The sequence below is a fragment of the Strongylocentrotus purpuratus genome, unplaced genomic scaffold (assembly GCF_000002235.5).
Source record: "Strongylocentrotus purpuratus isolate Spur 01 unplaced genomic scaffold, Spur_5.0 spur5_scaffold_15, whole genome shotgun sequence".
NCBI classification, from domain to species: Eukaryota; Metazoa; Echinodermata; class Echinoidea; order Camarodonta; family Strongylocentrotidae; genus Strongylocentrotus; species Strongylocentrotus purpuratus.
The window spans coordinates 3,400,045-3,424,651 of NW_022145600.1; the positions used below are offsets into that span (position 1 = coordinate 3,400,045).

At 37.3% G+C, this 24,607-nt stretch overlaps 2 protein-coding genes and 1 long non-coding RNA gene across 4 annotated transcripts in view; 1 reads left to right on the forward strand and 2 right to left on the reverse strand.

Annotated features, from left to right (window-relative positions):
* Positions 1 to 1,097: 1,097 nt before the first annotated feature.
* LOC115918624 (nucleolar protein dao-5-like) overlaps positions 1,098 to 24,607 on the reverse strand; it is a 34,918-nt gene continuing 11,408 nt past the window's right edge. The window contains exons 6-13 of one of the 2 annotated variants that reach the window (XM_030985379.1): positions 16,395 to 16,628; positions 10,122 to 10,344; positions 9,357 to 9,420; positions 6,782 to 6,880; positions 5,510 to 5,595; positions 4,374 to 4,437; positions 2,284 to 2,346; positions 1,098 to 1,625 (exon numbers count right to left, since the gene is read on the reverse strand). In XM_030985379.1, the coding sequence (XP_030841239.1) occupies positions 1,503 to 1,625; positions 2,284 to 2,346; positions 4,374 to 4,437; positions 5,510 to 5,595; positions 6,782 to 6,880; positions 9,357 to 9,420; positions 10,122 to 10,344; positions 16,395 to 16,628 (956 nt within the window). In that variant the 3' untranslated portion in view covers positions 1,098 to 1,502. The remainder of the gene's footprint in view (positions 1,626 to 2,283; positions 2,347 to 4,373; positions 4,438 to 5,509; positions 5,596 to 6,781; positions 6,881 to 9,356; positions 9,421 to 10,121; positions 10,345 to 16,394; positions 16,629 to 24,607) is intronic. The other variant, XM_030985380.1, reaches the window with a different exon arrangement.
* Positions 12,048 to 15,396, reverse strand: LOC115923980. Its single transcript, XM_030985378.1, has 2 exons — positions 15,197 to 15,396; positions 12,048 to 14,581 (listed from the first exon to the last, which is right to left on the reverse strand). The coding sequence occupies exon 2, from the start codon at positions 14,454 to 14,456 to the stop codon at positions 12,867 to 12,869; it is 1,590 nt and encodes a 529-aa protein (XP_030841238.1). The 5' UTR covers positions 14,457 to 14,581; positions 15,197 to 15,396; the 3' UTR covers positions 12,048 to 12,866.
* LOC105442571 lies at positions 21,814 to 23,352 on the forward strand. The gene is made up of 3 exons (XR_972452.2): positions 21,814 to 21,964; positions 22,318 to 22,428; positions 23,254 to 23,352. It is a non-coding gene; the product is annotated as an uncharacterized LOC105442571 (long non-coding RNA).

Here is a 24,607-nt window from a genome sequence, read left to right on the forward strand (position 1 = left end):
TTCTCGGAATAATTGATTTAAGATTACTACGCATTTCATGTGCTTTTATTGTAAACTGAATGTAATTCAGTCCCCAAGCTGCAGTGTTCAGTATTCTCAATAAAGCATTCAATTCAATTCAATTCAAAGTTCACACGATTGAATTAAAACCGTTGGAAAACACAACTGGAACAGATATATGTTGTGTAATTCTTTCCTGAGAACAAGCATGGCTCTGGAACTGAAGAAGTAGAACAAATGTGTGTCCAGCTAGTTTGTACACTCGAGCTGGACTGGTAGGGGCTTCTCTTACAGGACGCTCCATGAAGACAGACACCATCCTAAACTAAAGCAGATGAACTGTTAGGAAGTACTTAAATGGAAGGAGAAGAACGTGTCCATCACAGAATCTGCATCTTAATCCTGTACCCTGATGATGATGATGAACCTCAAGGGTCTCCAATTCATATCCAAGATGACACATTTGCTTTGCTCTCCAGCAATTTCTAAAAATGCATCTGGGTCTGATCTCAGTCATTCTTGGTGCATCCTCCATTTACCGTAAATAACGTTGTATAAACCGCCCTCGTGTATTAACCGCACCCCTCTTTTTCGCCCTTTAAAAAAAATTTAAAAAAATTTAAAAAAATAAAAAAAAAAAAAAAAATTTGCTGAGATTTTTTTTTTTTTGTGTGTGTAAGATCATTACGGTAGTGTAAATTAAAAAACAGTAGGGACCTAGGATAGAACCTTGTGGTACACCATGTAATAGAAGAAAAATTGGAGGAATTATTATTATAAACTACATATTGAGATCTATCAGAAAGATTACTTTCAAACCAAGATGACAGACAAATTTGAGTGTTGTTCTAGTTTCCGAGTGGTGGAGGGGCATAAATTGAAACTTTATTTGTTTTTGTTTTTGGTGTACCGTGTATAAACCGCACCCCCGACTTTGAAATTTTTTCGGCGGCAAAAAAGTGCGGTTTATACACCGTTATATACGGTAAGCGAGGTAATTTTGTACGACCTTTTAACACCACAAGTCAATGACTCTAGGCATGATCTTTCTGCCTGCCTGAGATGATGATAAACTTGTCTCTCTCAACTGCAGCATCTTGACAAATCAGCAAAATCCCACTATGCCATTCATTCATCTGAACATTATAGAAATGAAACGCTTCACATGGTCTTGTATAAGAGCCTCACTATTCAAAGTATCATCACAAATTTGGCCAACTGGGCTTGGGATATTTGTAATTTGGTTTAGAACTATACTGCTTCAAACAGTTCAAATTTAAGATGCCTTTACGTAGATCCAACATCGGTATTTGGCTCTGTAAACAGGCATCTCCATGGGGCTCCAGAGTCTTTCACCATCAACTCTCACATTCCATGAGCTATGTCATCGAGGCTAGACGCAAGCATCTGTTGCCATGGTAATATATTTAAATGACACGATGGTGAGCGCACCAGCAGAGAATCCCAGCTTCAGAGTGGTTTGATTGTTTGTTTTCCTGCTCTCAACCAGCGAAAGCTTTCTGGAGATAGAGCTTGCTGTTCGGTAATGCGTTGGTCTTGTAATGTTCTAGTAACTTGAGTATGTTGTCAAACTTAGGGACATGGTCCAAGTGAAGATTGGAATCCTGAGGGGAAAACATGGAGACAATCATGAGTTGATGAAGCTACGACTACAGTGTTGAACAACACTAACAGTGAACACATTAAATTTTTTCTTGAATGCTGTGAGCACCGAAATCGGTAACCAGCAGAGGGTAATATTCGAGTGCTTTGAGCACCTTGCAGGGTGGATATGTGCACTATATAAATATCCAATATTATTATATATATCAGTACATTTACTAAGAGATAACTCAGAATGTGACAATGTGTGTGCAGTTTCTAAATTCTTACTAGACAGAGATTAAGCATGGGTTACTGAGATAGGATTGAAAAGGTTCTACATAATATTAAGGTGTCAATAATGACAAGAATATCAAGGATGGTTATAACAATCACACATGTTTATAATGATAACAAAATTATGGTAGTGATGATGATGATGATGGTTATGAATATGACAACAGTCAATGGTTACGTTGATGATAATGCTGATAACGACAATGATAGATAATGATGATAAATGATGATGATGATGATGATGATGATGATGATGATGATGATGATGATGATGACAATGATGATGATGATGATGATGATGATGATGATGATAATGATTACGATGATGATGATGATAAATCTTAGGATATCGATAACAGTAATGATGTTAATACCAATATTTACCTGATCTTGAAATATTTTATAGTGTTTACATCTGCAGTTCTGACTGTCCCATACCATAAGAACCTGCATGAGAGAAAAAATTGAGTTGATCTATTTGTTAAACTTTAGAAAAATGAAGAAAATTCACAAATCTCACAAAGAAAATGTGCTCATATTCATGTACCTACCATGATTGACTTCTGAAATAAAAGGGAGTTTTTTTTATATGACATTCTTTCATTTCAGGTCTAACTTTCTGTATTTTTCTCTTCCCCTCCTTTGCTACAAGAAACTCTTTATTGTCTCATATATCTATGCCTTTTTTCTTTCCTTATCTCTCTCTTTCTCTGTCTGTCTGTCTGTCTGACTGTCTATCTCTCTCTCTCTCTCTCTCTATCTCTCTGTCTCTGCCTGTCTGTCTGTCTCTCTCTCTCTCTTTCCAAATCTTGCTCCCAATTGACACCCAGTTTCTATCTTAAAAACAGCTGCTTAGGCTGGGAGAGTCACCGTGTTTAAATAAATAAATGAAATGAAATGAAATGAAATCTTATCAAACATGTATGTCTGCATAAATCTCTCTGCATTTTCTCGCTCTTGTGTGTCTTTGCCTGTCTGTCTCTCTCTCTCTCTCACATTAATCAAATCTGTTTATCACTGTAGTATCATTGGTTCCATAGGAGCTTGTTTGTTGTCTCATGTATCTACGTCTTTTTTCTCTCTGTTCTGTCTCTCTCTCTGTCCGTCTGTCTGTCTGTCTCTCTCTGTCTCTTTCCAATGCTTGCTCCCATATGTCTCTGTGTCTCTCTCTCCTGTCTCTATCTGTCTCTGTCTGTCTCTGTCTATGTCTGTCTGTCTCTCTCTCTCTCTCGCTCTCTCTGTCTCTTTCCAATTCTTAGTGCTCCCAATCGACACCCATTTACATTCTTATTATCTCTCCCTTACTTCCTCTCTTTATATATTGAACATGTATGTGTGCATGAATCTCTCTGCATTTTCTCTCTCTTTTGTGTCTTTGACCGTCTGTCTCTCTCCTTTACTTCTCTCTCTCACATTAATCAAATCTGTTTATCACTGTAGTGTTATTGCCTATTTTGTTCCATAGAAGCTTATATTTGTTTGTTAAATGAGCTGTGAAGAAATCACCACGGTAGTGTGCCACATCAAATGAGCCTTCACGACCTTAACCCCAAACAACCAGCAAAATCAAGGTAATGAAATCGATAAAATCATGCTGCAATGACTCAGTACAATGGCTCAGTGGTTTTAGAACTGAGAAGTGTTTCACAAAGGCTAAGATCGACTTAAGTTGAACTTGAACTATGGCAGGCCTTTCATGCCACTAGTTCCTTTAACCATTCCTGACATTGGTATCTCAATGGATGTACGAATCGCGGTCACAAATCCACAGAATTCACATTTTTTGATAGTTTATTATTAAAGGAAAAAAAAAAAAAATTCTAAGGTTTTTTCCCTCTAATTTTACAGCTGGTTTAAGACTTTTAAAGGGCATAAATTGCCTACCGTAGTATAAGTCCAAGTCTTGAATATAGCTTAAGTTTACAATGTAATGAACTTTTTTTTTCCACAATGAACTACCGGTATAACAAAAAGAGGTAGATTCTGTAGATTTATGACATCCATTGAGAGACCAATGGTGAGAGCAACCAGTGACATGAATGGCCTGCCATAGTTAAAGTTCAACTAATGTTGATCTCACTCTTTGTGAAACACCCCCCTGGTCTGATACACTTTCTGGGTTCAATATCCTAGCCTGTGAGTTTGTGCCTTGGATGTGACATTATCTATATCTCTATAGCCCCCTAAATCTTTACCTAAAAGTATCAAAAACTTCTTGTTTTCTCAGCTATAACAATCAATCAATGAATATATTCCCTAGTTTTTAAATTGCTCTAAATGCTACACATCTTTATTGGAAATATTTCATCTATATCAAGTTTTGGTTAATTTGGTAGGTTTATTTGCAAAGTTAGGTTAAACAAATTGTTCAAAATTGCACTTTGAAATAAGTCAACCCAGCTATAGCAGAATGAATAAATGAAATACATCAAATTAATTAAAGCAGATTGAAAGAACTAAAATCTAGAACATACCTGGCCATGTTCTGATCCTAGTCTTACTAGGTACATCCCATCACAGCGATACTTCCGTAAAAGACTGGAAAAATGAAAAGACAACAAAAAATCTATGATTAGCAACAACTCCCTTATTAATGACAATGTAATTGATTGAAACACATCTGCAACCCCTAAGGTACTGCCAATAATAGATTTCATGTTTTAATAATACACAATATCACTTTAAAGTAGATATTCATTGATTTTAAAAACTAACTTTATTTTCATTATTGCAAAGTTGAAACTTTGATTCGACAAGGTTATCAAAATTCAATGCCTGGAAACATTCGAAGTAATGATTATTATACATTACAAAATGCTTAAATACAACCCCAGCATAGCACCTGAAGAGCTCTCCGAACGCTGCTGAGATGTGTGAGATCACAGTATGGACATGACTTGCACAAGCAGACGATGTCCCATGACATCTCACACATTTTCAGTGCCTGCGTTTTCATCTTCTCTGGAGTTCTTTCTCTTACTTCACTACCGTCAGGCTAAATGTATAATCTATTGCCTCACTCTAAACCCCGCACATGGTTTTATTTTGATAAAAAATGCAGCGATACAAAAATAAAGGAATCTGTCGCTTGTAAACAAAATAAGACACCATTGTATATTCAGCTGCACACACCGGGGTACGTTCGGTGTTTCAAGAGGGAACAAATGTCGTCCTTAATATCATTCCGGGGCTTTTTCAATTTGAAAGTCTGGTTTCTTTGATTGTTAATTAACCCCTATCCTGTGCATTTACAAGCAAAAGATTTTAGTTATCAGAATCAGGTCATATCCCCTTTTGAATGGTTTGACATGCCATTACATTTATATACACTAAACTCGTTATAATTTGAGAAATAATAGCTTTGCAATTATGTTCATTCTCTATGGGATGTCATCTGCTTGGGCAGTGTTGGTCCATATAGTGACGTCATTGAATGTTTGATGTCAAGGAATCAAATTCTTGATATCAAGAATTACCATTGTTTCACAACAGAAAATCTTTTCTTGATATCAAGAAATAGGAATAAATGTTAAAACTGCTTTCCATGAATACGCAAGCCTAATACTCAGAGGTGAGACTGAAACATTATGAGCAGGGCTATAGGTCTTACCCTTCTGTGTGGATCTTGTCTGAGGACTGGATAGATGCTGCCTCAGGAAGCAGCACTGCAGGGGCTGGTCCACCTGATGGCCTGGGCTACAGAACAAGAAAAGATGAAACAGAAAACTTGAAACGAAACTTGTAACGAAACTTGTCATATTTTTCTAAAAATCGTGATATTGGTAAATCTGATCAAGTTTATTTGAAAATGGGGTATTAATTACAATTTAGAGGGATTTTTGGACAAATCAACCTGTTAGAAGCAGGATTAGATGGGTTGGAATTATCTCATGGAATTTTGTTGAAACTAATTTTCTTATTTTTTTTAAAGCAGGGTATGAGAAATCATTCTTGAATATCAATTGTTATTTTTCCCTATTTTTCAATACACATCGATCACCATTGCTCAGCGCTACCAAGAAAGGAATTTTATAGCGCATTGCTTTAAAAATAAAATAAAATGCTATTGATATGAGTAAAGTCCAACCTGTCTTAGTGGCCACTTCTCTATAAAGGCCACCTCTCTATAGTGGCCAAGTATTTTGTCTCCCTTGAGACAAAAAATGTTTATCGTAGAACCTGTCTAGAAAGGCCACCTGACTACAATGGCCACTTTTACTGTGTTCCTCAAGTGGCCTTTATAGACAGGTTTGACAATGCCCTTGAGTCCCTGCCTATAAAAGAAATAATAGGCCTGTCTTCATCAGCTTGAGTAAGTCAAATAACCCACTATTTTCAGACTCGGGATATTATCCCGAAGCGTGAAATTGCGTCTTCACCAGACCGATACGCTCATCCCAAACTAGCTCAGACGGGCGCAAATTAGCCCGCTATTTCCCAAATAGTGGGATATTATGGAAACAAGACCAAGATTTTTCAGGATATTTTCTCGACCAAATGTCCCGCTAATTGCAACTGTGGGCTGATGAAGACGCAATTTAACTGGTTAATTTGCGATCGGGATAGTTAAAATAGCGGGTTATTTAACAAACTTAGCAAACTCGAGATGATGAGGACAGGCCTTACGTTACCATTGGTTCTTCTTCGTATCCGGACACCTAGCCCCTGGACATTCACCCCCGGATAACCACCCCCAGGACAACTACCCCCTAGGGCAACTACCCTCTAGGACGACTACCCCCCAGACAACTACCCCCCAGACAACTACCGTACCCCCTAAGACAACTACCCCCCGGACAACTACCTCACAGACAACTATCCCCTACTAGGACAACTAGCCCCTAGGATAGTTGTCCGGGGGTAGTTGTCTTTGTCTTCTTACCTTGACTGGTGGTTTTGGTGTGATAATCTTAGGCTTTGGTCTTGTAGCTGGTTTGATGGCATCTGAGGGCTTGGCTGATACTAGTGGTTTCAGTACTGGCTGCAACCAAAATGAGGAAGAAAAAACAGTATGATTAATATTTCATGTGCTTTTCATTATTACAAAAACAAACACTACATATAGATACATTTTATAGCAACTGTTGTATTCTAACATATTATTGGTACTTTATCATCCAAGAAATGAACACCAAAAAACAAAACAAAAACAAACAAAAAGACTGTGAATGAGACATGCGGCACAATTTTGTTTATCTTATGATTGTCTACAACTTTCCCATATTATAATTACATCCAAAAGCTAATCCTGTATGCACTAAATTTGAGGTTTGCATTCAAGTCGATTCATATTTATTTCATTTCCAACAGAAAGATAAACTAGATGGAATTTTGACTGCGCGCAGTCGAAAATGATGCCTCCGCCATAGAGCAATTTAAACAAGTTTGGAGTTTAAATCTCCAGTGGTTCTTGAGATATCATGATAACAATCTCAATGTATGGCATTTCGTAAGTTGACCTCTGTGACCCTTGACCTTTGACCTACGTGCTCCAAAATCTAATCAGATTGTCTTCCTATGGTGATACACACTATCATTAAGTTTGAAGTTTAAATCTCCAGTGGTTCTTGAGATATTATGATATGGTGATACATACTATCATTAAGTTTGAAGTGAAAATTCTCCAGTGGTTCTTGAGATATCGCAATAACGATCTCAATGTATAGAATTTCATAAGTTGACCTCTGTGACCCTTGACCTTTGACCTACGTGCTCCAAAATCTAATCAGATCGTCTTCCTATGGTGATACATACTATCCTTAAGTTTGAAGTTTAAATCTCAAATGGTTCTTGAGATATCATGATAACAATCTCAATGTATGGAATTTCATAAGTTGACCTCTGTGACCCTTGACCTTTGACCTACGTGCTCCAAAATCTAATCAGATTGTTTTCCTATAGTGATACACACTATCACTAAGTTTGAAGTTTAAATCTCCAGTGGTTCTTGAGATATCATGATAACAATCTCAATGTATGGAATTTCATAAGTTGACCTCTGTGACCCTTGACCTTTGACATACGTGCTCCAAAATCTAATCAGATCGTCTTCCTATGGTGATACATACTATCCTTAAGTTTGAAGTTCAAATCTCAAATGGTTCTTGAAATATCGCGCTAACAAACTCAATACAAGGAATTTCATAAGTTGACCTCTGTGACCTGTGACCTTTGACCTACGTACTCCAAAATCTAATCAGATCGTCTTCCTATGGTGATAAATACTATTTCCGAGTCTTAAGTTTAAATCTTAAATGGTTCTTGAGATATTGTGATAACGGTCAAACGGGACGGACGGACGGACGGACGGACGGACGGACGTACGGACGGACGGACGTACGGACGGACGGACGTACGGACGGACAACCCGAAAACATGATGCCTCCGGCACCACCTTCGGTGGCGGAGGCATAACAAAGGTATTACATTTTTTTTTCATACATAATTCATTTTTTTCTTGGTAACTAAACAAATACAATTTTCACGTGATAAAATTATTACAAGAAATTCTTAATTTCTGAGGAAATGGGGGGATCCACTTAAAAGCAGTGCTTGTAGTTTGTGGATCCCCCATTGTTTTAATAGACACCATACAAAACTTATTTTCACACAGACTAAATATGTATTCTTTCCCATCATCTGCAAAATCTTGATCATGATTAATAATAATAATAATAAATTTATATAGCGCAGCTTTTATACAAAATATATTTAGCTGCGCTGGTTAAGAGCTCCTTTTTACTAAATTCTACAAAAAAAGATCTCTTAGTTGAACAAATAAGTTTTTAAATTGGATTTGAAAACATTGAGAGATGGAGTGCTTCGTATTTCTATTGGCAAGCTATTCCATAGTTTGGGGGCAGCAATAGCTGTTTTGCCATGGGGAATCTGAAATAATAATTTATCCGTGGAACTGCGCAGGCTATGACTGTGACTGGACTTTGAGTTGAAGTAATTCTTGGATGTAATTAGGAGCTTGACCAATCAATGATTTATAAACAATGAACAATATTTTGAATGAGATTCTTTGACGATTAGATGATTAGCTACCAGTAGGTATCACAGATGAAGGTTTCATAATGTAGAGACTTGTTCATGATCGACAGAAAAAGCAAAAAAAAAGCAGGGGAGTGTTTCACAAAGATCCTAAGTTGAACTTATCTCTAAGTTGGACTTCACAATTATTGAAAGCCATTGGCATCTATGAAAATATTTTGTAAAAGTTATTTTAAAAGGCATAAAATAATTATTCAAATGATTCATATTTCTATTATCAAGTTCTTAATGTGGAATTCATAAAAAAAAGTATAAAATACTTTAATTTTCGGTTTTTAATATATTTCATCGTGATGCTACAAATGGCTATCCATAATGTTTAAGTCTAACTTAGAGTTAAGTTGGCTTTAGGATCTTTGTGAAACACCCCCCTGGAGTCATTACAAAATGGCCAATCTTACCTCAGGACCACGAAAAGGTCTTTCTGTGATAGGTTTCCTGAAACTGTTTCCCTCAGGTCCTCTCCTGCAGATGGATAAGAAATAGTAGATTTTTTTCCTTGTTTCTGTTCCAAAATACTTGAACAAATCACAGATTTTTGGTTTAGGATGGCCCATCTTCTTGGTAGTACAAAAAAGGTTATAAATTCAGGAAAATTTGAGTTATGCTATTAAAAAGAAATGCACTGAAAAAAAATTCTTCAAATATGTATTATTGCTCTGGTATACTCTACTAGGACTTAATGAGATATATAACTAAATACACGTTGCATTGCAAAATATTTACAAATTAATTGTGAGACAAGTACCCTGGCCCCCTACTCCGGGAAGGAAGGGACCGCATTCATGTTCCCAAAATGTCCGGTAAAGAAGTACTTTTCACGCAACAAAGTCCGACTCATAACACACACAAAATCGGCCCGAATTTACTTTACACACCGGACTTAAGGGGGTGTTTTCAAAAGGAGGGAACTTCATACACGTACCCTAAATAACACTGAGTGGGGGGGGGGGGGGGGACAAGTACTCATCAAACACATCAGTTAGTAGTTGTAAATTGACAATCTACATTTAGAAATAAAGCCATAAACAAGATTTTGATCTTATCGAATATATGAAATGAATGAGGACTTCTTTTCCTTTAATTTCCCCGAAAGGCCAAGCAGAAACAGTTAATTTGGGATCAGCTTGAGGTCAATTTGATGGTTTGCACGAGGTATCACTCACCTCAACGTTGGTTTGTCTTCTTCTGATCCCTCTTCGATGGACGGCTGCCTGTTGGTCAGTCTCTTGCTTGGTTCTCTCCTCTTTCTATTCTCCAGTTCTTGTTGAAGGCTCTTTCCCATCGGCATGATCATCTGACCCATCTTGGGGGTACCAGGCGTCGGTGGTAGAGGTCTGCTTGGTGACTGGGCATCCATCTCAGGCGTGATGTAGTCCTCATCAAAATCTGTAACATCAAAGAGACATGATATGAGCAATAATAATAATATTCCACTTATATAGCGCTTAATACAAATGTCTCTAAGCGCTTGTAGCGTATAACTTGCCAATCGGACTGACTGCACTTCAATAAATAGCGACAATTTCAAGCATGATGCGATACCGTTCACAAAAGGCGATTCAACCTGAAATTTAATCAGAATTATAAACAATCATAAATAATATGTCGATTTTCAACTGTGTTTACAATAATCTTGCATCAAATGAGTTGTATGATTAATGCACGTTTACTGAAATGACACATTATACTGTTCCAAAATGAAATATCAATGCCCACTAAATATTATGTTCTATTTCCTTATAGCAGATGAATAAAAACCTTTAAGATACCCTAATATGGCTGCTTCTATTTCCTTTGTTCACTAATATTTGTGTGCATGATAAAACAATAACCCTTTTGGCTCTACACATATTACCCTATATTCCTCTTTACATACATGTCTACAGTAACCAGAATTTATCTTCATTCTGTCCTTTTATACGACTGCCTATATATAAATGATATTAAAATAACACAACACGTTCTGTACAACAGACTATCCCCATAGCGCTCACACATGCACCGTATTATGTAACTGCACGTGTAATGCATCATAAAAGTTACTGTGCATACGAATCACTTTCATAACAAATTTTATACATCAATTATCTGAAAACTATGAACTGTATAAAACCAACACCCAACTCAAACTGACGGCTAGTTATCAATTATCAACATCATATGTTCAAATTATACTCACAACATTGGGCTTGTCTGGAAATACTAAATATTGATCGCAATCAGAAGGATGACTTTTCCCAAAATTGAGAATCATTTGCAGCTAACTTACTACGCCCCCACTCGGCAGACTAAAATTCAACCAAAAAACCATCGCTTCTGACGTCATACTCCGATCGTCAACTGAAATAAAAAATGTCCTCACAAAACAGAGATTAGTATCTTACATTCCGGCCCCTAAATGTGAAGATTTTACTGAACATTTACTTCTCTAATCTCTTCTTATTCTCAACCTGGACTTACAGGTATATACTTTATCCAAAATTCCAAAGGAATCCCAAAATTTAAAACATAGCTATCTATACTGAATGCCTTCATGCACCAATTAACAAATAATCTAATTTACATTAATTTTCATGAACACCTAAGCAACCAAACAACTTTCTTTGCAAATGAAAAAGAAAAAAGTTGTTCATGTCTAGATTTCCTTGTTACAACACCAAAAAGGACTACAATTTCCTTTTCAAATAAACTTACAACAAAGTTGGTTGCCATACTACCTGTATCAATGTATAACATGCTTCAATAAATTAACTTTATAAATTCTCACATTAAAATATGAAAACCAAAATTTCACTCTAAAAAATCTCTGTTGGCAACTGTTACCACTACAACCACTTCTTTCAATCCCATACAAACTAAAAGAGAAATCTTGTTATGTGTCACCCAATAAAAGGAAATATTGATTCTATAATCAACACTATGTACGATTTCACAGATACTGTTTAAAACTGAATTGAATTCACATACCAATTCCAGTACACATAGAGTCATGTTGTTGTATCCAAATATAACTTCACAAGACATTATCTGCTAGAAAATATAAATTTTCCTAGTCGAAACTTCCAAATCCCTACATAGACAAATACATCATCTGCATATACCATTTAATCTGCATATATGACATTATCGATTCTGGTATTACATATTCTACCAAATAGCCAACGCCATGTAATTTGGTTGTCACGGAAACAGTAATAAACCACATATCATCAACATGTATAACTGATTTGAATGTATTCATTCTGCAACTTTAAGCTTTCTCCTCTGGAAATAAACCTAATATAGAATACATACAAATGCATTCATCATATGAATATAAAGGAAAAGCACATTTACCATTTCTAATGAATATGAGTTTGTTTAGAAGGTTGAAAAACAAAAACGTTACTTTCCAATATCATAATAACATAAATTACACCATGTCAGTCTTGCATTATGGTATAATCCATTTTCTTCAAAAATCTTGTTCTTCGACATTCTCTGAATTATTAGAGGATCAGAATAATATGTATTTCCTCTTATGACTAAATATCAACTTTGTCTTGCAACATATTTTCTTGCTTAGAACTTCTTCTGAAACGCTGAACTTTCCTCAAATTTCTTGTAAAAGTCTCTAAAAATTCTCTGAAAGTTGCTCAAATGTTGACACTCTGTCCATGATGCTGAAGCACAAAAATTCCTCAATTTCTCGACTGATCAATGTTACTCTAATACGCGATAAGATCGATGTCAGTTCCGCTTTCTGGTTTTAAGAACACAAAACACAAATACCTCTACAATTGGCACGGGACAGCGCTAGGCTTGACCCCTCATCTTAGAAACACAAAAATGTTTCTAAGAATCTGCCTCCAAAATTAAACAGAGCTTAGTAACTGGTCTCCCGCAGTACGCTGGTTCAGGTCTTCACTTCACACTGTCGATCGAAGCCTTTCTCGTCTCGCCATGTCTGAAGGACTCTTCCCAAAGGCCAAACATTGCGGGGTGTGTGCTCGTCGACTGACAGTACCAAATCGTAAACCTGGATGAGGGAGGTATCGACATGTTACGTCACCTGGTTGACAATCTTGCTCTTCCACCTCCTCGGCATAACCTTCTGTGTACTTGTTGTGCAGAGCATCATCTCTACCTAGCTTCCTTCTAAGACTCCGCAACCTTTGTTCTGCTACCCATGGTTTGTCTGTCAAGCTACATGTAGGTCGTTTCTCCTTGAAGGGTATGTGAAACTGGTACTGTTCCATCTCTGTGCACTTCCCTTCATTCTGTATTTCAAGAGCCTTTCTGTCCTTCACCGACATTCCTTTGTCTGGAATAGCAGCAGCAGGGCCATGCAAGGACCATATAAGTACAGTACGTACATTCTCTAAGGGCATCAGGGCAAATGGCGCATCTTGCCCTATCAGGAGTCCCACTTCTTGTCCGCAGGCAAATGGTAGATCCAGCCCCTCTAAGTGCTGCCATCCTTCTAAGTCTCGCATACTGGCCATGTCATCACTCAGTAAGTCGGTCTTCCTGTTGGTAGAAACCTTCTGAAGCTTCACTCTTTCTGTCATGAGACCTGTGTCGACCATACGACTCACATCTTGAATCTGGATCCTTCCATCAGGATCGTCCAAAGTTGATATGGAAAGTATGCGCTCTTCCCCCTGTGCCGACACTTTCCTTACAGGGCTCTCTGTGCAGAAGGAAGTGGTCGAACCTGAGTCCAGTAGAGCATAGGTACGAACACATCTATCTCCATCTGCTGCCTGAACATGCACTGGACCTATGGGAAGTACACATCGCATACCGGCCCCTATGGCGATTCCATAACATGCTTCTGACCCAGTTAGTATGGAGCCATTCTGTTCTGTGGTTTCACTCTGGTTAATGGTGGTATCATACTTCAAGGGCTCTCCATGCTGGGAGAAGTCCTTGTCTGTAGCACTGACCCTGTTGGGTTGCAACTCTGAGGGCTGTCTCAGCTGGTAGACACCCTTCTCTAAATCTATAGCCACGCTGGGCTCCGTCGTCAAGGCCCCTCTTCGTTGAGAGACATCTTCACCTGCAGCAGCAGTCATGCTCTCTCCACGCTGGGAGAAGTCCTTGTCTGTAGTGCTGACCCTGTTAGGTTGCACCTTTGAGGGCTGTCTCAGCTGGTAGACACCCTTCTCTAAATCTGTAGCCATGCTGGGCTCCGTCGTCAAGGCCCCTCTTTGTTGGGAGACATCTTCATTTGCAGCAGCAGTCATGCTCTCTCCATGCTGGGAGAAAACCTCTTCCTCAGCTTTTGCCATGCTGAGTCTTGTCTGTAGCTCAAGCTTACTCCTTCTCTGCTTCAGCTTAAACTCCTCCAGTTCAAGAGCTTGTTGTTGATGGAGAGCTGCTGCCTGGGCTGCCAAGGCCGCTCTCTTCACCATTGCTTTGACTCTAGCTCTGGAGGTACTGCTCGTGCTGCTCTTGCCAGTCTGGCTTGCTGAATCCCCGGGCTTGACGGACTCTTGATGGGACATATCGCTCATGTTGACTTAAAGCACTGTTGTTGAACTTAATGTAGCGTATAACTTGCCAATCGGACTGACTGCACTTCAATAAATAGCGACAATTTCAAGCATGATGCGATACCGTTCACAAAAGGCGATTCAACCTGAAATTTAATCAGAATTATAAACAATCATAAATAATATGTCGATTTTCAACTGTGTTTACAATAATCTTGCATCAAATGAGTTGTATGATTAATGCACGTTTACTGAAATGACACATTATACTGTTCCAAAATGAAATATCAATGCCCACTAAATATTATGTTCTATTTCCTTATAGCAGATGAATAAAAACCTTTAAGATACCCTAATATGGCTGCTTCTATTTCCTTTGTTCACTAATATTTGTGTGCATGATAAAACAATAACCCTTTTGGCTCTACACATATTACCCTATATTCCTCTTTACATACATGTCTACAGTAACCAGAATTTATCTTCATTCTGTCCTTTTATACGACTGCCTATATATAAATGATATTAAAATAACACAACACGTTCTGTACAACAGACTATCCCCATAGCGCTCACACATGCACCGTATTATGTAACTGCACGTGTAATGCATCATAAAAGTTACTGTGCATACGAATCACTTTCATAACAAATTTTATACATCAATTATCTGAAAACTATGAACTGTATAAAACCAACACCCAACTCAAACTGACGGCTAGTTATCAATTATCAACATCATATGTTCAAATTATACTCACAACATTGGGCTTGTCTGGAAATACTAAATATTGATCGCAATCAGAAGGATGACTTTTCCCAAAATTGAGAATCATTTGCAGCTAACTTACTACGCCCCCACTCGGCAGACTAAAATTCAACCAAAAAACCATCGCTTCTGACGTCATACTCCGATCGTCAACTGAAATAAAAAATGTCCTCACAAAACAGAGATTAGTATCTTACAGCGCTTTACAGATATACTATTACCCCGGTCATTGGATTCAGTGCTGGGGGTCCCTGGGGAGCATTCCAGCCAGGTGTTACTTGACGCTCTCTTCTCCACATACCCAGAACATCCACAGTGACAGATGAAAATGCTTTTCGATCATATGCGCCTCGCCTCTGGAATCAACTGTCCCAGAACAGCGGTACAGCAGCACCCACACTAGACACCTTCATGAAGCACTTGAAGACTACTTATTTATTAGTTTATTTAGTTCTTTTCAGATGCATTATCATCAAGCATCATGAAAGCATGCAATGTACCACATCCATCTATACAAGTAACCACAAAGCCTGTGAAGTTGAAAAACAAAAACACTTATTAGTAACGTATGTCCTAACGTGCACCACGAATGAACTAAATGATGATTAATATTTCCGAAGCTACAATGAACATACCAACTGAATCTTTAATAAACAATAAACACATGTATAGTGCATATGGTGAACATGAACGACAGAAAACAAGTGAAGATGTCACTAAAAATCACCTAAAAGTGGTATGCACTACTAGTATACGGATTGAAACCCACATCATGCCTGAATTGTTAATTTATTTATGTTCCTGCCATCCTGGTTTTGAAGCTCATTAAGAACAATCCTTTGTAAGCAGCAACACAGTATAACTCATCCAGTGACGAAGTTCTGCAGATAAAAACACAAGTAAAATCAACTCAAGGAAAAGGTCTTCATAGGCAGGTGGTCTCAATGCGCAGGTGGTTTTAATGGACAGGTTGGATTGCACTTCAGTTATGATGGGTTGAGATTCTTTCTTGATCTGCAAAACAAAAGCAAAAATGGATAAGAAGGAACATGGAAAAGAACTCAGGCAGGATTCTGCAAGGCCACGACTAACAATCCATCTACAACACTACTAGTCACTATTAAAGAACAATCATGCGCGTGCCCGAGGATCGATCCTTTCCAAAGACGGAGGATGATCCCTAAACTCACGGTGGATCTTAAGCGGTTCCGGAAAGCGCGGTCGACTACTGGGTGAGCCTGGCGCCGAGTTAGAGGGGATCTTAAGTCTCGTTCCTGGCGTGGATGACCCCCTTCTAGACCCAGATGATGATGAACAGGAGGAGGATGACGAGGAGGAGGAGGAGGAGGAAGAGGAGGAGGAGGAGGAAGAGCTGTCATTTTGATGCTTGGTGGGATCGGAGTGAGTTCTAGATCCTAGACCTACTATTGATATTAAAGGGGTACAGGCATAGAAATAGAAATAGCAACTTGAAGATAAGATACAGAAAATCCTTAGTTATAATGAACTAAACTTGACAATCAAAGAAAAGCGACAAGACAAACAGGATGATCATCAAAAGAAAGAAACAAGAACAGCTGCAACAATGAGACAAACATACTGGTGACTTCTTCAATGACATACAGTAGACACTGACAAGATGGTTGAAAACAAAAGAATGAATAAGAAGATAAGAAACAACAACATACATTATTACATGTGACACAGATACAAATACCGGTAAGGAATTGTGAAACAAATCCTCTTCCTGTTTATTGCGTATGATTTGTATTTTGTTTGTTTCTCACGGTCCCTCAGAAATGATATAGAACAATCGATAATGACAAAGATGTTACAGAACGAGGGATCAATAAAGGAGATTCATCCTCACTACATACGAATAGATGAGAATGTGACATATACGTACAGATAAAGGATTGCAAATTTTTTGATATTGGTTATGACGTGTACACATTATCATCACCATCAGAACTTGCCTCAAACCTTTGCAATATCGGACGTCAAAATCTCTACAAATCGAAAAATGTAGGAAGACAGAGATTATCTTTCAAATCTTTTGAGTTTGCCTTAAACCATTATGATATCTGACATTTCCATCTCTAAAGTTTCAGAAAAATTTAATCTATAGGAAGGAGCCAAATATCTCTCGTAAATCCTCTTTGGATAGACATGCTTGTTGAGTTGGATTTTTGTCAACAATGAAAACAGCCAACTCATACATGGTAGTCAAGGTACAGAAGTTCCACTTTTTGTGACTTTTATCCCATTGCAAATCCATTGTTATATCCCTCATGACAAGACAGATATTTTGTGAGAGTCTGATCTATTTAGGATTAAGATATCGTCGCATCTGTTGTAATATCCCTTATGATGAGACAGTATTTTATGATGGAATCATTCCTTGAGGCTAAGATTTGATGTTGTCAAAACTGTTCTCGTATCCCTTTTAGATTAAGACACTCCTGAATCTGTTATTTCATACTTTATGACAGGATAGTTTTGGGTTGAATTATTATCCATTTCGGCCCATTTGTTCTCAAACCCTCACATCTTAAATATCATCATTACTTTCGATGAGACATTATTTCATGTAAGCGCTATCAAGTTTAGGTTAAGATATCTTCAAAGTCAAAGTTGAATCTTCTATTAAAGATAGATGTAATTTGATAAATGCATCTTTTTAAAGTTTTGCTAAAATCCATTGTTATCACCCTTATGACAGAACAATAATTGGAATAAGCGGTATCTGATCTGGCTAAGGATATCCTTGAATTTGTTGCAACTTCCAAAATGACTGGATTGTATTTCATGAAAGCAGTGTCCCTGTTGGCTTATGATATCCATATAATCCTTGATATATCCTTTGCTATGACAGGCTAGATTTTTTTTGTATCAGGTTTGATTGACAATGTCCTGCCTGACACAAATACACACAAACAGATAATATGAATATACAACAATAGAAGAGAAGTTGACAGTACTTTGACCATAGGAAATTTCCTTGAAATGTATAAGAACAATATAATAAAAGTAGAATAAAAATTGGCATTTTCATTGGTAATAAAATCACTCTTCCAGATTTGAGCAATTTCCTCTAAGAAATAATCACAATGCCCTTCATAAATAAGCCTGTTTTTATAGCCCCAATGGAATTAAAAAAATGAAGTTAGAATTTTTAAAGGAATACAGTCTGTTAATACCAGAAACCCCCTGAAAGGAAATGTAATACTTTTTTTACTTTCAGTATATGGTTGCAAATTATAAACTCAAGATTCGGACTTGATCTTTTTCCTTGTTATTATGTTGACTGTTAATTTGTTTTTATCATTCAACAATTGTTCATATTTTTATGTTTTAATGTCAGGACCTACATGGAAACTAGATGGAATTTTGACTGCGCGCAGTCGAAAATGATGCCTCCGCCATAGAGCAATTTAAACAAGTTTGGAGTTTAAATCTCCAGTGGTTCTTGAGATATCATGATAACAATGTCAATGTATGGAATTTCATAAGTTGACCTCTGTGACCCTTGACCTTTGACCTACGTGCTCCAAAATCTAATCAGATTGTCTTCCTATGGTGATACACACTATCATTAAGTTTGAAGTTTAAATCTCCAGTGGTTCTTGAGATATTATGATAACAATCTCAATGTATGGAATTTCATAAGTTGACCTCTGTGACCCTTGACCTTTGACCTACGTGCTCCAAAATCTAATCAGATCGTCTTCCTATGGTGATACATACTATCCTTAAGTTTGAAGTTTTTATACATCTCCAGTGGTTCTTGAGATATCATGATAACAATCTCAATGTATGGAATTTCATAAGTTGACCTCTATGACCCTTGACCTTTGACCTACATGCTCCAAAATGTAATCAGATTGTTTTCCTATAGTGATACACAATATCACTTAGTTTGAAGTTTAAATCTCCAGTGGTTCTTGAGATATCATGATAACAATCTCAATGTATGGAATTTCATAAGTTGACCTCTGTGACCCTTGACCTTTGACATACGTGCTCCAAAATCTAATCAGATCGTCTTCCTATGGTGATACATACTATCCTTAAGTTTGAAGTTTAAATCTCAAATGGTTCTTGAGATATCGCGCTAACAAACTCAATACAAGGAATTTCATAAGTTGACCTCTGTGACCTGTGACCTTTGACCTACGTACTCCAAAATCTAATCAGGGGGGTGTTTCATAAAGCTTTTGACTTACGACTATAACAAATCTGGTATCTATGACAAATCTGATTACGACTATCGTAGCTTGTTATTGAAGTGAAAATACGTTTCATAAAACTAATAACAAAGTGATCGTTTAAAAAACGATCATTACGATTATGCGCGTGCGCAATAGCTCCATTGTGCTTTGCCGTCGTCTGCAATCACCGTGACAATGAACTCAACTTCGGTGCTTGAAATGTTTTTTTCATAGAAATCCCGTAAGTACATGTCATATTTATTCCATAATACGAAGAATTATATTCATAACTCGACATATGTGTGCTTATTTATATTTAAATACTTTTCCAGCGGTTAAACAAAGATTGATTATGAGAGCTCGCGTGCGAGTGTTTGTCAAATTTCATGCGCCCAAACCGAGAGCGGGAGCTGCGTGTAACGCCCGGGCTGGTGGCGGGCACTTATGCATCGGTCCTACCGTCATTCGATGCTGTTGTCTGGAGTGACTGAGCTGGCTGAGCTGAGCTTAGTGTCGGATTTAATAAATTTAGAACCGAATATTACAGTTCTATTTTATCCTAATTATTGAAACAGCAACTCCTGCAGTAAACTGCAAGAACCCAAACAGTGTCTAGATTTAGATTTCAATAGACTCTAGTCTAGATCTAGACTAGACTAGAGTCTAGATCTAACTTAGACGTTATAGTTTTAGAGACGAGTCTAGTCTACTGTCTGAAAGATCTTTAATGTGTGTGTGTGTGTATTGGGTTTTTACAGACGTGTAATACAGACCTGCCAACCAGTACGATTTAGTAGTATTTAGTACGATTTTTAGAAGCAAATACGACAAAAATACGATTTTCCAAACAAAAACAAAAAAACAAAAAAAATGTTTTTTTTTTTTTTTTTTTTTTTTTTTTTTTTTTTAAATATATATTTTTTTTTTTGGCATTTTGTGTGTGTGTGTGCCATTTTCAATGGCAAAATGCCCATTCTGTCCTATAAAGCATCTCACATTGGCAATTTGGGGATGTTCATTGGTTCATCGAACACACCAGTCGTGACGAAATCATGCATATTCAACCAACGATCAATAAAAAAATTCTTCCTGTATGTAGGAACTGTAAGAGGCATTAATTGATCCACGTAACAGTTCATGTTTATTTTTAAGAATACAACTTTTGTCAGCAAAATACAACTTTTGGGATTAAAGAATACAGTTTTTGAACTCCAGAGGTTGGCAGGTCTGGTGTATCAATCAGATATGATTATTTACGTCTGGGACCGACCTTTAATAGTAATATAGTAATAATAATAGTAATAATAGTAATAGTATATATTTTTAAAGCGCTTAGAGACATTTGTATTAAGCGCTATATAAAAATTAAATATTATTATTATTATTTAAACGTCACCATCCGAAAGACGTGACTCAGTTTCGAACCTGCGTCCTCGGCTGAATCAGTTTGTAACTTCCACTTTTTAGCTGGATTACAGGCGCACGCCACAACGCCTAGTTGTTTTTTGCATAGTTTTTGCGTAGGGTCTAGTCTTAAGACTAAAGAGACTAAAGCTACTGTAGCAGAGAAAAAATATTTAAACACTTTCGGGGGCTACTTTTCAAGATTGGTTGCATGAAAGGGGGGGGGGGGGGATAAGAGCACATTTTTTTTGGTCCAGGATTGATAAAAAATTTCGCAACGACTCAGAGAGTCGCTGAATAAGCGGGGGGAGGGGGGGGGGGGGGGGGTAAGAGCACCTTTTTAATTATTATTTTTTTTGTCCTAAAAATTTGGTCGATTGCTATTTCGATCTGTTTGGGGGGGGGGGTATAGGCTTAAATTAATCCAAGGCCATGGTCGTGGATGCCCTTTTGATTGGCCTCAATGCCCCTCTCATTGGCCTTGGAGATTTTTTGTGCCCTTTCCAATTCTTTCTATTTGTGCTGTAATAAAGGAATGTGCCCCACAGAAAAGTGGCCTTGCCCTAAAAATATTGAAATTTAAAGCCTGGCCGGGTAAGTCAGGTTTTTTGGGTCACCCATTAGTACAAATTTTTTTTGTTTTTTTTGTGTGATTTTGTTGGGGGGGGGGGGGGGGTTTCCTCCAAAACACACAACAACAAAAATTTGAGGGGGGGGGGGTTCAACCCCCCAACCCCTGCGTACGCGCCTGAGCTCAATATCTGTTAATAAATATACCTTGGCCAGCTATATTTAGCATGACGTCATTTTGGACAAAAATATCAAAAAATTAAAAATTAGTAAATAGTAATGCCCTGCCTCCTCCTTTAATAGAAAATAAAGGACGAGTAACTCCCATTTTTGTTAGTTGGCCTAATAATGAAGGAGGTTTTTTTGTGTGAAATCCAAATTAAAACACGTTAATTCTGCAAATGCTCATCAAACATTAAATGGTCATACTCAGTTTTCATTCTAAATATTAAATTCCCCCTCTCTTTTACAGGAAAATGTACATTGAGACTTGTCGCAGTATCAAATGCTTGCCTCCTCTGAGAATGTGCTTGAAACAAGAATGACCTGGAGAAAACAGACCGTCACAAGAGAAGGTAAGCATATACAGTCAAACCTGCTTTAGTGACCACCTGTCTTATAAAGACCACATTTTTTGTCTCCCTTTAAAATGGTTTCTCATTGAAACATGTACTAAAGGAACCTGTGGGGATGCAAAGGGGTGGCTATGCATCAAAATGTCTAGTAACAAGTTGCTGTATAGTGTTTTAACTTCCAATGTATCTCTTTTTAGAATTAACATTTGAAGTTAATGTAGAAAGTGGGGGGGGGGGGGGGGGGGTCAATAATATGAAAAGGAATGGCAAGCAATATTTAATAATGCTATTATATTTGTATTTTCTTTCATATTTTGTCAATATTTATTGAAGTGTTTATAATTCTGTTCCAGAAGGAGGGCTTCCTGTAGAAAGATCATGGGGTGCCTTGAGGTTCCGGCCTTGAATTTCTGCCCTTTACCTCAAAGCGATGGCCTCTTGGAGGAGCAAAGCACAATGGACTGGTAATTCATAATAAATATTACATGTTTTTTAACCAATCTGGGTAATAATTCGAGATAAATTCATAGGATTTGAGTCTGTCATGGCATTTTTAGCGAACCGACATTTACCCCTGCAACGACTGCTCCAGGCTTTATTTCGTCAAATGTATAGGGTTCGGTCGAGGGCTGCAATTGGGATTGAGGTGGTTTAGGGTTAGGTTTTGGTCGAGTGTTGGGTCCAGGATAATGTTAATTATTTCGTTTAACAGTGTAGGAAATTGACGTGGAGCTGTGGTCACTGGATGAAGTGTCATCCAACACAATTTTGCAGGTGCTGGTGAAGCTGCATGTATGTTGCTCATCATCTGTATTGTGATAGCAGCTTAAACATGATGAAGAGTGGAAGGGGAAATAGTATACAGACTTCTTTCCATCATTTACAATAGCTTTAGTAAAGTAATAATACACTGACCTGCAGTTTGTGAAACATGTATTGTAGAAATGTATTACCAATTAAAAGAAGTAAGCGATTTTTACGACAATGGCAATTGTTTACTGGTTATGCTGTAACACAAAATTAATTCTTAACCTTAATCCTGGATCTATTGCAAAACATAAATTTATTTAAACATTCTGTACCCAAAGTTTGGTAACCCTAAATCCCTTTCTACATACCGGTAGTCCGGTACTGGTATTGTTGAAAGTTGATATTTTATTACACCTTTACTTCAAGTTCTAAAATTTCTGCAAAAACATACCCTGCTGTTAAATTTATAGTTATTATTTTACACTGCTTTCATGAACATGCCATAAAAGTGAACTCATTGTATGTCTCTGTACAAACAGGTGCCTGTACATGTAATGCAGAAGCTCATGATGATATGGCAGACAAGACAAGGACCTTGCTGTCTAAAGCTCAGAGACCAGATGACAGTGTCTGAAGTAAGTTGCCCAATAGAAGAGCATGAACTGTCAGTTGTAATTGTCAACCAACCCATCCATGCTTCCTGCAACCCATCCCACTTTCACAATATATTCTCTAGACAACAGTAACCTACAATCAACATTTGGTTTAGTGATTAAGAAAGGCGACAGAATACGATTTAATCTCCTTTTTCATACTCCTATATAGGAATTTGTTGTTATTGATTTTTAGAACTAAAATTGTTATTAATTAAATTGTTTATTTTGTAATTATTTATTTATTTCATTATTATCATTTTTTTTTTCTCTCTCCTTTTTTTTTTTTTTTTTTTTTTTGGGGGGGGGGGGGCAGTCAGCCCATCAATACAAGGCCTTATTATCGCATATGGCTATATCCTGGAGGTAGTCGCCCCAAAAGTGTGATAATAACAAATATTTTTGTTTACAAAAAAATCATGACAAAAAAGCATGAAATATAGGAATGTACTCCTGTCGAGCAAACAGTATGTTAATGATAATAATAATAATAGTGTAAACTTATAGAGTGCACACACCGTCCATGGACACTCATGGCGCTAGCTCAGCAACAGTTCTCTTTAATATAAGTAAAGTAAATGTTTATTTGATCATAGAGTTATACCATCAGAAAATCAAAAACAATTTTGCAACATTATATAAAACTAATAGCCTTTTGAAGATTACTAAAAGAAGCAGAAGAACAAAAAGGAGAAGAAATACACTGATGATGTTAGCTTTACATCTTAAAGTGCTTGTACAACATTTGATTTTTTTTTCTTTTTCTTCAACTAATCTTTTGTTCATGAACAGCCAGCTTGTCAGCATTGGTTACAAAGATGCAAGTGGACTTGTCTTCAGTAGTTAAAGAGGAGCAGTCAGCCAAAGGAGCACGCAACTCCAAAACAATGTGGATACTGGATATTTCTCTCAAGTTCATCTCTAATCAGACATGGCTCTTCAGGAATCAAGATGAGACAGTGGGGGTAGAGGAGTTTGTGACTCTCCTGACTGTGGACTACTTGCAATATACATGTACTAAATTAATGGATTGTAGAACTACTGCACAAAACTCGACCAGTCATGCTTGAACAAATCGTAACAAACACTTGTTGAAGCATTGATTTATGTAACTGGTATTAGCCTTAAGGTAGGGTTAAGCTTCTAAATTTGATAAGAAACTTTGTCCCAAAAGAACCTCAAGCTGCGATCCCCCCCCCCCCCCTCTCTGCTATTCCGTTAACCTTTCGAGGAAGGGATC

Excerpts from the sequence above, each read along its gene's own strand:
- LOC115923980 (XM_030985378.1), bottom strand. The coding sequence starts at position 14,456 with ATGAGCGATATGTCCCATCAAGAGTCCGTCAAGCCCGGGGATTCAGCA.